At 41.0% G+C, this 12,987-nt stretch overlaps 1 protein-coding gene across 1 annotated transcript; it reads left to right on the forward strand.

The window, feature by feature from the left end:
- The first annotated feature begins 787 nt into the window (after positions 1–787).
- cntf (ciliary neurotrophic factor) lies at positions 788–12,528 on the forward strand. Its single transcript, XM_051945391.1, has 3 exons — positions 788–2,767; positions 6,176–6,484; positions 6,583–12,528. The coding sequence occupies exons 1-3, from the start codon at positions 2,648–2,650 to the stop codon at positions 6,748–6,750; spliced, it is 597 nt and encodes a 198-aa protein (XP_051801351.1). The 5' UTR covers positions 788–2,647; the 3' UTR covers positions 6,751–12,528.
- The last annotated feature ends 459 nt before the right edge of the window (positions 12,529–12,987 follow it).

The raw sequence follows: 12,987 nt of genomic DNA on the forward strand, positions 1-12,987 counted from the left end.
ATCCATCCATCCCTTGTCTTCACCTTGTCAGAGTTTGAGTTGTGATACAATAGGTCAATCAGGTCATTCCAGACTCTCTCTCCCCAGCATTGTTTTCCCTTTTTTTTCCTGCCGATCCTGAAGTGTTTCCAAGCCAAACAACTTCTGATTCTACCCTGGAAATGTCTGGACATGCCTGAAAAAACACCAAAGGAAGGCGCCCCAAGAAGTGTCCTTATCAGATGCTTAAACTATCTCAGCTGGCTCCTTCTTATATCAAGGAACAGTAACTCTTGAGTTCCCTCTGGATGTCCGATTCCTCACTCTATCTCTACAAATGGAGCTCTTTTGAACAGACAGAAGACATTCAATCAAGTTTCAGAGACTGGCTTTGTACATTTTTTACAAATTAGGATCTTGTCTGAGTTTTTGCACAGAGCATTGTGCGCAAATGAATTTCAACATGAATATCAGGCTCAATTTCAGCCTGAATTCTTGAATTTCCTTCAGGATCAATATAGTACCTACCTACCTGGATATAGACTAAATATCACTATATTTAACAGCATCTACAATATTGTCTAACATAGGTTTTAGAGCATAATAATAATATCTTCTCCTCGTTGGTTCCCCACTGGTGGAATGAGTTACCAAACTCTGTCTGATCTGTAGAATCTCTCTCAGTCTTCACTGAACACCTTTTGCACTTGACAGACTGCAAAAGAAAAATAATGAATTAAAACTGCTATTACCTCCCACACTGCCAGCTGGTACCAAGGTCCTATCACACTTGACTTTGTTTTATGGCTATTTTCCAGGTTGTTTCCTCCTGACTAGATCCTTACTTGTGTTGTATCTACTCCCAAATGTATGGCGCTTTGGAAAATTGTAGAACTGTAATGATAAGATAAGGTAAGACAACATAACATAAGATACGATTTTAAGACTATATTGATTGCACAGTGGGAAAGTTCACCAGTACAGCAACTCAAAAGACAGGGATATGAGGGCAGTAAAAGAATATATTAAAAACACAGTGCAAAAACTGCAGAGAACATTAAGTAGACAAGATGAAAATGTTTCAAGAACACCACATTCAAGAAGATGAAGTTGTAACAATTATTGCACAGAAGTCAGTGGAATGTGTATGTAAATAAAGTGCAGCAGCAAATGAGGTAGACCAGTGAAGTTATAATGGCCACATTTACATGAAGTTTTTAAATTTGGAATTATTAATTCAGAATTAACTCATTCGGAATCAGAGTTTTGTGCTTTGCATTTACATGGAAATATTAATTCTGAATTATGGTTTACATGGACCGCACATTTATTCCCCTTCCTTAATTCTGCTTTAACGCTTGGGCGTTGGAAAGGATTCTGATTGGACAGGGAGTGGACGTGACGTATCCCTGTTTACCAGAAGAAAACAAACTCCATTTGCCGCAGCATTTCTTTCCCCCAACAACATGGAGGAACAACTATTAAGCACGCTCTTTGCTTTGCTTTTTATTGTTGTTTTGAAACAGCAACTTGACAATGGCATACTATTTCTATTGCATCTTACAAGAATGTGCTCACGTCAGTAAGGTCGCACAACATGTACGTCACTACATCATCGCTACGTGAGGAGCCAAGCATGCACAGAATGACCGGAATTAACTAAAGCGGAATTAACTGTACACATGAATAGAACGTACACAGGAATTAGTTTATTCGGAATTAACATTGGAATAAACCAGGTAGTTTATTTAGAAGTTTATTCGGAATTAACTTTTTAATTCGTAATTAACTGTTTACAAGGATATTTTAAAGTGGAATTAACTTTAATTCCGAATTAAAGAGGAATTAAAGGTTTCATGTAAACTTGACCAATAAGGCATTGTACATTGTGACTGATGTAGGGATGAATGACTTGTGGAAACGCTCCTTATTAACCTTAGGGTGTATTAGTCTGTCACTGAACAACAATAAATTCAAAATGGAAGCCCAGGGCCCACAAAACGGTTCTTTGAGGAACTTTGTAAAGGATTCATTAAGAAACCATTTCTAACTCGAAAGAAACCATTTCTATCTCAAAAGAAACTATTTCTGACTCAATAGAAACCATTTCTAACTCAATAAAGTCCCTCCACAATGTCCATGTTGATGAATCTGGTCCAAACAGTGCAGCAGTCTGTGGCTCTGCTGTAAACACTTTCATCATCAGTTGGAACGCACATAAGGAACCAGTTTGAATGAGTCCAGGCTGCATCCTGCTTAAATTTAAACCATCTCTTGTTCTCCTCACTACCAGTAAATCTGATAAGCTCCTCATGAATAAGGTGATGAGCTCCTCCCTCCTCCGGTCCGCGGCTCTCCGCCCCCGCTCGTCCCGTTGAATTCCTGCTGCCTGGCATCAGGTTCCCGGGGGAGAGAGGGCGGAGAGTTGGCCACGAACTCTGTAACACAAGTAACAGTAAGCAGGCAAGGTCGGGACAAACTGGAGAAGTCGTTTGACTGAAACTCTAGAGAAGACTTGGCTCTAAATAAACGCAGCCCTGACTGAGCGGAACCGGAGGGCAGCTGTCATGAACCGTGACCGGAAATCTGGAGCGAGTCAGGCGGGCGTGTATTAGACACCGACCTGTGGTTCTCCAGCTCCAAGTGCGTCTTTACAGCGACTCTTCCGATGGCGGAGAGGCGGACCAGACGTGGGACCGGCTCGGATCTGAGCAGGACCACGGCGGCCAGGGCTGCTGCTATAGCCGAGCAGCTGCACCATGAATGCTCCATCCTCCTGGAGCTCTATGTGAGTAGGCAAGCTTAGTTTTTTTCCATTGACTGCAACCTGCCAGCAGGTCACAGTCTGATTTCAAGGAACAAGACTGTCTGTGTGAGGGAGGCACAGAGAGAGAGAGAGAGAGAAGTAGGCCAAGGTTAAATGGAAAATTAATAGATTTTTCTGTGTCTGCTGTGCATGCATGTCTGCAACTTTGTGTGTATTTGAGAAGGAAAAAGTGGGAGAGAAAGAGTGGGAGAGGCACAATGATGAAAGGGATGCATGCAAAAGCAAGATAAGGAGGAGGGAAAGTAGGGTGTGTGTGTGCGCGTGTGTGTGTGTGTGTGTGTGTGTGTGTGCGTGTGAATGAGAAATAAATAATATGTTTGAGGACAGGGGGTAGGAATGCAGAGAGGAGGGGATGACCTCAGTTGGAATGACAGAGGTGGGCGTTTTTTCTGGCACGTACTCCCCGTGTCTTTTCCAGCAGCCTGCCTCGTTTTGCCTAAAGGTGCATCAGCTTCTGGTCATTAAACTTCCTTGGTCTCCCGCCAACTCGCTGCCTCGTCCTACCTTTCATGTGTCTTGCCAGGAGCAAGGGAGCGGTCTGGGATGTAACTTCACATCCACCTCACCTCCAGGATTTTGACCTTTCCTTCTTCGGTATTCCTCGGTTGATTCCTTTTGGGAACGCTGCAGCCAAAAAGTTGCAACCACCGTCATCTAGTGATTAGATATGTCTTCATCTGTCATACGCAAATTTATGTACATTTTATACACGCCTTTCCCTCCTTGACTGTCAGGATCTGTGTCTGACACAGATTTCAGCTCAGTTTTTGGCACATAAATTTCACATGAACCTAATACAGATGGGATATTTGTCAAGCGGAGTGTTATTATTGCCAGACAGGCTGTCCGTCATTGGGTGGGAAAAGCTTGTTTTCGACATCCGTTTCATACGTCTTAAATCATTTTCAGAGCTTAACATGTTATCATAATTCACAGTGAACCAAGAGGATATTGTTTCTGGCTGCACAATCGCTTCCCATGAGTATCCATAACTGCCTGAGTCACAATCCCTCTGCAGTCTGAGCAGTAAACATTAACTTCCCTCCTGACTTCCAGAGCGTACAGGTCATATCAGGCCTCTCTGTCAGGCTGGCACCAATTTGCACTCAGGCTCCAAGATTATCGCCTCGGTATAATGTCACAAGGACGCCTCTGGGACGCACAAAAGTAGTAAAGCCAGAGGAGAGGCCAGTTACTGTTATGCCTGTAAAGTGATCCGACAACATCATCAGCCAAACCATAATGTCAGGTTTGTCAGAACTCTAACTAGTAGCTCTGAGACTATAGAGGTGCTCTATTGTTCTGTGCTGTTTATTGACAGTGTAGTATGTGTTGTATGTTATTGTAAAAGCAGTAGTTTGACACTTTGGAAATTTAATTGTTGTCATTCATGCTGAGAATCTCACATCTGTACCACAAATATGAAGCTGGAGACATGAGGTGATTAGCTTAGCATAAAGGCTAGAAGCAGGCCAACAGTGACAGTGGTTATATCCAACGGTAAGAAAATCCTCTAAAGCTCAGTAATGAGCACGTTGTTTGTTGAATTTATAAGAAGAAGCAAATACAAACTCAATATTTGAGGTTGGCTGTTCTAGTTGTTTCCCCCCTGCATACAGTCTATATGCTAAGCTAAGCTAATAGCCTGCAGGCTGGTAGACTTATTTAAATTGCACAGACATGAGAGTGGTAATAATTTTAATATCCATCCATCCATCCATCCATCCATCCATCCATCCATCCATCCATCCATCCATCCATTGATTTTCTTCCCCTTATCTGAAGTTGAGTGGTTTTGGCAACAGATCAAAAGGTCATTCCAGACTTCCCTCTCCCCAGCATTGTTTTCCGTTTTTTTCCTAGAGACCCTGAAGCGTTTCCAAGCCAAATGAGTTCAGATTTTACTCTGGGTTCTCCAACCAGTTGGACATGCTTGAAAAACCACCAAAGGAAGGCACGCAAGAAGCATCCGTATCAGATGCTTAAACCATCTGAGTTGCCACTGGATGTCCGATGCCTCACTCTATTTCTACAAATGGAGCTCTTTTGAACAAGTTTCGGAGACTGGCTTTATATATTTTAGCAAATTAGGAGAATTGTTTACATATAAATCTCAACATTAAGGAAGGCACCGCAAGAGGCATCCTTATCAGATGCTTAAACCACCTCAGATCCTTCCAACATGAAGAAACAATGACTGATTCCTCCAGATGTCCGACTCCTCACTCAGTCGTCCCATGGGGAGAACTCATTTCAGCTACTTGTATCCTTGATTTCCTTCTTTCTGTCACCACCCAAACTCAATAATCCCAGGTGAGGGTTGGCATGTAGACTGAGCTTTGCCTTCTGGCTCAGATTCCTTCTCAGGATTCCACCTGTCCAGTACATTGCCTGCATTACTGCTGATAATGCACTGTGTCTGTCCTTGTTTTCCCATCACTTATGAACATGATCCTAAGATACTTCAGCTCTTTCACTTGGGGCGGCAACTCACCCCAATCCAGCAGGAGCACTAGTTTTCGACAGATAACCATGGGCTTAGACTTGGAGGTGCTGACTCTCATCACAGCTCATTTACACTCAGTGACAAACCACTCCAGTGCAATTTAAAGATCATGGTCTGATCAAGCCAACAGAACTAAATCATCTGCAAAAAGCAGCAACATGATCCTGAGGTCCCTAAACCAGACACCCTCATCTCAGCTGCACCTTGAGATTCTGCTAATGAATATCACAAACAGGATCCGAGACAAAGGGCACTCTTGGTTCAAAATGAACTGGAAACCTGCTTGACTTTGTGTCGAGAATATAAACACGGCTCTCACTTTGGTTGTACAGGAACTGCATCGCTCATAGCAACTGCCCCCAGTACACCATATTCTCAATTTAACTCTAAACATGTCATAAATAAACATATTAAACATAAGGTTTAAATATTTCTGTGCAATGTCGCATCATATTATTTCCCACAGTATTGCCGTATGCATTTTGATGTTGTGTGTGTTGCACTTAGAAAAGCATTTTGTTGCTGCTTCTGTGGTATTTCAAAGAGCTCATTTTAACCTTTTACTTGTTTACTTAATAAATCCCTACTGGAACTCGGCTCAGGGCAAATTCGTCTTCAGAGGTGCTGTGAATGCCTGAGCAAATTCACAAGGTATTAGGCGGAAATCTCTGTGGTCTTATTGACAATCATCTGCCAAATTGCTGTCAAAGTGACGTCAATGCAGTTTGATCTAAAGCCTTCTTCAATCCTCCATTTTTGCTCTACAATTCCTAACACCCCCGTCTTCCCTCCCCTTGTTTTCTTTCATAAATGTCGTGCCTAATCTCACTTTTGTTCTCCTTTTTCTGTCTTCCATTCCCAAGAGGAAGACGGAGAACTTTCCTGCAGATGTTGCCGACAGTCGTCTGGTGTCCGTCCCTCCTCCTTCCTCCCAGTTGGACACCAGAGACAAGCTGTGGCGCCTCCACTCGGCTTTGCTACAGTGCCGCACCTTGCTGGAGAGAGCGATCGCTAAAGAGGAAGAAGAGCTGGGCGGCGGGAAGAAGGGTGAGTACGAGAACCAGAAGAAGATGGTGAAAGAAAGGCTGTCACTTCTCCTAATCAACACTGGAGAGCTGCTCAAAGCTGCTGATGGACCTGCCGTCCTGACTCCCAGCTTGGAGGGCTTAGAGGTAGGTGTTGATGTGGTCACAGGTGTTACTGATGAAGGTGAAAGTGTTGGATAGTAATGAAGGCACAGCTGAGTATTCTCTGCCCTTGTCGCTGGCAGTTAAACGGGCCGACCATTCTGTTTGAACTGAAGCTTTGGGTGTACCGGATCTTCAAAGAGGTGGACTACTGGACCAAGATGACCATCACCACCTTGAAAGGCCTGCCGTCAGTCATCGTTAAAGAGTCAGCGAGGACCACGCGAGCCAGGAGAAGCACTTGGAGATGAGATGTGAGAAGGCTGTACGGGTGATGAGGAATAGAAAGAGGGTCAGAAAGGTCAGGGGGAAAATAAAATAGAAAATAAAACAGCAGAGGGAAGGAGTGAAGGGGATAACAGGCAAATGTGAGAAACTGACTGATGTGGAGAGAAAAAGAAACAGATGAGTTATAATAGCCAGATGGGAGCAACACAGATCCCTACTGCCACAGGGAGAGGAGTTAATTGGGCTGTGATTATGAACAGAGGGCTCAAATAGAGAGAGAGAAAGACACATGACCATGACATTTGTTGGAACAAGTTTATTTTAGGTGTGGCAGAGTCTTCATACATATTTATTGTTTAAGATGAAATCTTAACATTCAGTGTTGAAAGATATAGTTTTTCTGTCTTGCTTTCTTTCTTTCCATTTTGATACCGAGTTATCAAAACATGATTAATGCTAAGTGAAAACAAAGATGCTGCCTCTACTTAGCTTTTCCATCATCGAACTCATTTATTTTAAATGCACTGCCCGGATTCAATGCAGCTGACACAATGCGCGTTCAGCAAGGGGCACTTTCTCCTGAACGTGCATTCAATTTTGTGTGTAGTTTTGAGAACTGTGGCTTTCTGTCACAGCATATAGACTGTTACCTGAGAATGTCAAGTGCATGAAGGAAAAACATGTGTAACAGCACCCTCTAGTGTTTACATAGTGCTATTACTTATATTTCTTCCTTCCTTTCTTTTTTGATTTTCCTCCGTGACACTCATTATTCCAAAGTATCCTGTGTTCTTATGCTTTTCTTATGTTTTAGAGGATTTATTTTGCAAATAAATCACATAAAACCGCATCAGAAGAAGCAATAGTCCACCCTCTTCGGTGATGAAAGAAAATTCTCTTTAAAGGGAATTTCATAAATTTGGGGTAAGTGTTTTGGAGATTTTTTTTACAAGTTTTATCAACAGGCCATGCTAAACAGTTCAACAAAAGGGATACAAAATTCATGCTCTGCATCTCACAATGGTCGATATAAACACAAATTTTTGACTGCGTCTGAATTCACGTATCTATTGGACAGCTGCAAAAATCAGGATACTAATTGGTTAAATTGTGATCCTGCACAGAATTGAACCTCACCTACTACTTCTACCTGTCAGTCTAATCTGAGCTGTGGTACTAATTAAATTAGCCTCAACCAAAGACTAACGATTGTCTATAAAGATGCATGAAGCTTTAGAGTAAGAAAAAGAGAAGATAATGTAAATGGTATTGGATCCTAGATAAGCAGTAAGATTTGCGAAAATGTGCAGCACAAAGAAGTCGAAGAAGTAACGGAAGAGCATCTGTATGAATCGGGTTTATATGTTTATATATGAAAGCAGGCAAACCTGTGCTTTGTTTGTGTTTTAAAGAATGAGGGACCATTTATATTTTAAGTTTGTTATGCAGATTTTATTCATTTAATATATGTCTTGCTGTATTGTAACATTACTGTCGGTAGGTGCACTGGGAGTGACACATATTACTCCGAAGTCTTTTCAGGCTTCTCAAAATCTGAACGCTGGTACTGAGATAAGACACAAATGTATTTGGTCAGTTGGGCTTAGTTGCCATCTTTGATTTAGAAAGAGCAAACATGATTTGTGAGAAAATGGAGCTACTGTACATGTACAGTTATACACTCAACTTTCACTAAGTGCTCAATGAGAATACATCCTCCTGCATCTAATTCTATCTAAATATCTCGTAACACTTTGGAGTGCAGCACCTTTTAATGTGATTCACTGTAAATGCAATACGGCGTGCACTGTTTTTGTTGTACTGTGTATGGGTTGTTTGGGTTGCTTGTTATATTCCCTCATGTTCTTTTTTTTTACCTACCTTTGGTGATGTTGCTGCTGGACTTCACATCTGACTTTTCTTTTTAGGCTCCATTATCTGTTTCGAGTTCATAAAGTTCTTGTTAAAGTTGATACAAGTTAGGCCATAAATGAAATGAAAAATGAATAAAAGTAGCATTGGGTTGTGAGGGGTGCATGATATTGAATTTCACTGATATCTGATTTTACAGCTTTGACAGGTTGTCAATACTGATATGTGCGCATACACTGCCTGTCCAAAAAAAGTTGCCATTTGGATTTAACTAAGCAAATAGGTGAGAGCCTTTCATTGGATAATTACTGCAGTGATGAATACGTATCAGCTGCAACAACTTATTTAATCCTAGCTGATGCAGTGAGGAGCTTTGCATTTCATAAACAACCGTGTAGGAAGACATATCCTGTGGTCATGGAAAGGATGTTGATCTGTTTCAGAAGGGTCAAATTATTGGAGTGATCCACTCATTCTCAATGTGAGCCCCATGAATCCTGCCATCGTCATCTTGGAACATGTCCATGCTATCAGGGAAGAAGTTCTTCCCCTATTCTAAGTTTTCTAGGTAGCATAAAGATTGGACTCTGGAGCAATGAAAGAAGGTCATATGGTCTGATGAGTCCCGATTTATCCTGTTCCAAAGTGATGGGCGCATCAGGGTAAGAAGAGAGGCAGATGAAATGATGAACTCATCATGGCTAGTGCCTACAAGTCTGTGGGGGTTAGAGTTATGATCTGAGGTTGGTCAGGTTCAGCAACATTATGTTCCCCAAGAATGAGGTCAGCTGACTACCTGAATATACTGAATGACCAGGTCTTTACATCAGTGGAGTTTTTCTTCCCTGATGGCATGGGCATGTTCCAAGATGATGATTCCAGGATTCATGGGGTTCACATTGAGAATGAGTGGATCAGGGAGCATGAGACGTCATTTTCACCATGGATTGATCTCCACAGAGTCCAGACCTCAGCTCCATTGAGAGTCTTAAGGATGTTCTGGAGAAGACTTTGTCCGACTCTCCCATCATCAATATACACACGTGGACAAAATTGTTGGTACCCCTCAGTTAAAGAAGGAAAAACCCACAATTCTCACTGAAATCACTTGAAACTCACAAAAGTAACAATAAATTAAAATTTATTGAAAATTAAATAATCAAAATCAGCCATCACTTTTGAATTGTTGATTAACATAATTATTTAAAAAACAAACTAATGAAATAGGGCTGGACAAAAATGATGGTACCCATAACTTAATATTTTGTTGCACAACCTTTTGAGGCAATCACTGCAATTAAACGATTTCTGTATTTGTCAATGAGCGTTCTGCAGCTGTCAACAGGTATTTTGGCCCACTCCTCATGAGCAAACAGCTCCAGTTGTCTCAGGTTTGATGGGTGTCTTCTCCAAATGGCATGTTTCAGCTCCTTCCACATATGTTCAATGGGATTCAGATCTGGGCTCATAGAAGGCCACTTTAGAATAGTCCAACGCTTTTCTCTCAGCCATTCTTGGGTGTTTTTGGCTGTGTGTTTTGGATCGTTGTCCTGTTGGAAGACCCATGACCTGCGACTGAGACCAAGCTTTCTGACACTAGGCAGCACATTTCTCTCCAGAATGCCTTGATAGTCTTCAGATTTCATCGTACCTTGCACACTTTCAAGACACCCTGTGCCAGATGCAGCAAAGCAGCCCCAAAACATTACTGAGCCTCCTCCATGTTTCACCGTAGGGACAGTGTTCTTTTCTTCATATGCTTGGTTTTTGAGTCTATGAACATAGAGTTGATGTGCCTTACCAAAAAGCTCCAGTTTGGTCTCATCTGTCCAAAGGACATTCTCCCAGAAGCTTTGTGGCTTGTCAACATGCATTTTTGCAAATTCCAGTCTGGCTTTTTTATGAGTTTTTTTCAGCAGTGGTGTCCTCCTTGGTCGTCTCCCATGAAGTCCACTTTGGCTCAAACAACGACGAATGGTGCGATCTGACACTGATGTACCTTGGCCTTGGAGTTCACCTTTAATTTCTTTGGAGGTTGCTCTGGGCTCTTTGGATACAATTCCAACGATCCGTCTCTTCAATTTGTCATCAATTTTCCTCTTGCGGCCACGTCCAGGGAGGTTGGCTACTGTCCCGTGGGTCTTGAACTTCTGAATAATATGAGCCACTGTTGTCACAGGAACTTCAAGCTGTTTAGAGATGGTCTTATAGCCTTTACCTTTAAGATGTTAGTCTATAATTTTTTTTCGGATGTCCTGGGACAATTCTCTCCTTCGCTTTCTGTTGTCCATGTTCAGTGTGGTACACACCTTTTCACCAAACAGCAGGGTGACTACTTGTCTCCCTTTAAATAGGCAGACTGACTGATTATGAGTTTGGAAACACCTGTGATGTCAATTAAATGACACACCTGAGTTAATCATGTCACTCTGGTCAAATAGTTTTCAATCTTTTATAGAGGTACCATCATTTTTGTCCAGGCCTGTTTCATTAGTTTGTTTTTTTAAATAATTATGTTAATCAACAATTCAAAAGTAATGGCTGTTTTTGATTATTTAATTTTCAATAAATTTTTATTTATTGTTATTTTTGTGAGTTTCAAGTGATTTCAGTGAGAATTGTGGGTTTTTCCTTCTTTAACTGAGGGGTACCAACAATTTTGTCCACGTGTGTAAGATCTTAAATAAATGCTGTGACATTGCAGAAGCTTATCGAAACGAGGCTACGGCAAATGAGTGTCATTTTCAGAGCTAAAGGCGATCCAATGAAATACGAGAGTGTGCAACTTTTTTTTTTTTTTTGGATAGGCATTGTATTTTTTCCACTTAATTGCAGAGAACATCAAGTCTGTCCTGTAGTGAAATAATATTCTATTATACCCACTTTTATGGGGTTGGCAGATTGGCAAGTGCTGACATAAAATACAGTGCTTTTCAAATGTACTCATTCACTCTGCAAAACAACAAATATAAATTATCCAGAATCTATTTTTATACAAGATTTTCCAACCAAAGTTCAGCTAAAGTAACACATTCTTGAATTTAGATAGCAGACATTAGAAAAAGCTAATTTTAATATTGTTAAAGTCAGTTTTCTTGCTGCTTAGTGGCATTTTACTGATAAGTATTTTAGCAGTTTCAGGCTCCAATGGCTTCATATTATGAACCTCTGTTCTGGTGTTTGTGCTGCACATATCTGTCAGTCATGTATTGACCTACACAGATCTCTGCCACTATCACTCTGTCCATTTCCTACAGATCCCAGGAAAGCAATGTGGTTAAATTCTTGTCAAACCAAATGTTTTGTTTTTGTATGCCCTAGAGATGGGTTGTTTTCACAACTATTTTTTATGTTATACTTATATCATTCTACCTTCTTGATAGTTTGTTACACCACCAGGTCTCTTTTGACGTTTGCTGTAGGGAGACTTAGCTGTAGGCAAATGGGCCGAAGCACAAAGGGAGGATCAGGTTTCCATTGCATCTGTATAAGCAGCAATTATATTATAGGGAAACTGGCTCGTTCATTAGAGTGGACACAACAATAGTGGGATTTGCACATTGTAAACACTGTATGATCAACGGCCTTATCATAAAGAATGTATAATTAACCTTTATCCACGGTGGCCTTCCAAATGTATTGATTAACCTATGAATTGTTTCGTTGTCATTGCCTTTTATCTTTGGCGTTTATGGTCAAACAACAGTCCCTGACTAGTAACTGTGGCTTTATCTGTGCAGGATTTGTCTTGGATATACTTTTGTCCCTTGATAAAATGTTTAAACCAGAGAGTACAGTCACTGAAGCCAGATCTAATTTTGCTTTGGGCTTCTTTGTATTTCCCCACATCACCATCACTGTAGTCAAAAAGTCTCCTTGGTGTCCCAGATTGAATTTGACTTTTGAAATAAAAACTATCATGTCTTGAACTTTTCAAGTGAAACCTTCTTTGCACGTTTGATCTATGAGATTGCAGGATTGATCTATCTGTTGGGATTGAGCTTCATGACTGTCAAACCTTTAGCAGGCCTCTGTTATGGAGTTTTTTCATGTTGACTCTACTCTGACATTAAAGGCTGTTTATGGATGGAGCACAGCAACATTGGGGGCCTGCAGGTAATGACTATTTTCATCATCGTTCTTCACCAGGTATTTCATAGTTGATTGGTTTAATGTCAAAAAATAGTGAAAAATGCTAATCATAGTTTGTTACAGCCTACTCTGACCTATTTAAAAACCTTGTTTTGTTCAATAAAGGGCCCAGAATGCAAATGCCATCTGTCACAGAGGAGAAAAAAAGTCTTTTCCATGTGTTTAAGCATTTTGCTGAAAAATGATGGCTTGTTTAAACATATATAAATAACAATGTTTTTTCATGCCATAAAAAG

This window comes from Acanthochromis polyacanthus, chromosome 3 (genome assembly GCF_021347895.1).
Source record: "Acanthochromis polyacanthus isolate Apoly-LR-REF ecotype Palm Island chromosome 3, KAUST_Apoly_ChrSc, whole genome shotgun sequence".
Lineage (NCBI taxonomy): Eukaryota > Metazoa > Chordata > Actinopteri > Pomacentridae > Acanthochromis > Acanthochromis polyacanthus.

Bases quoted from the DNA above. Each gene is read 5' to 3' on its own strand.
- cntf (XM_051945391.1), top strand. From the start codon at position 2,648: ATGGCGGAGAGGCGGACCAGACGTGGGACCGGCTCGGATCTGAGCAGG. The intron at 2,768-6,175 runs GTGAGTAGGCAA...TCCATTCCCAAG, and splicing joins CCATCCTCCTGGAGCTCTAT to AGGAAGACGGAGAACTTTCC. The intron at 6,485-6,582 runs GTAGGTGTTGAT...TGTCGCTGGCAG, and splicing joins CCAGCTTGGAGGGCTTAGAG to TTAAACGGGCCGACCATTCT.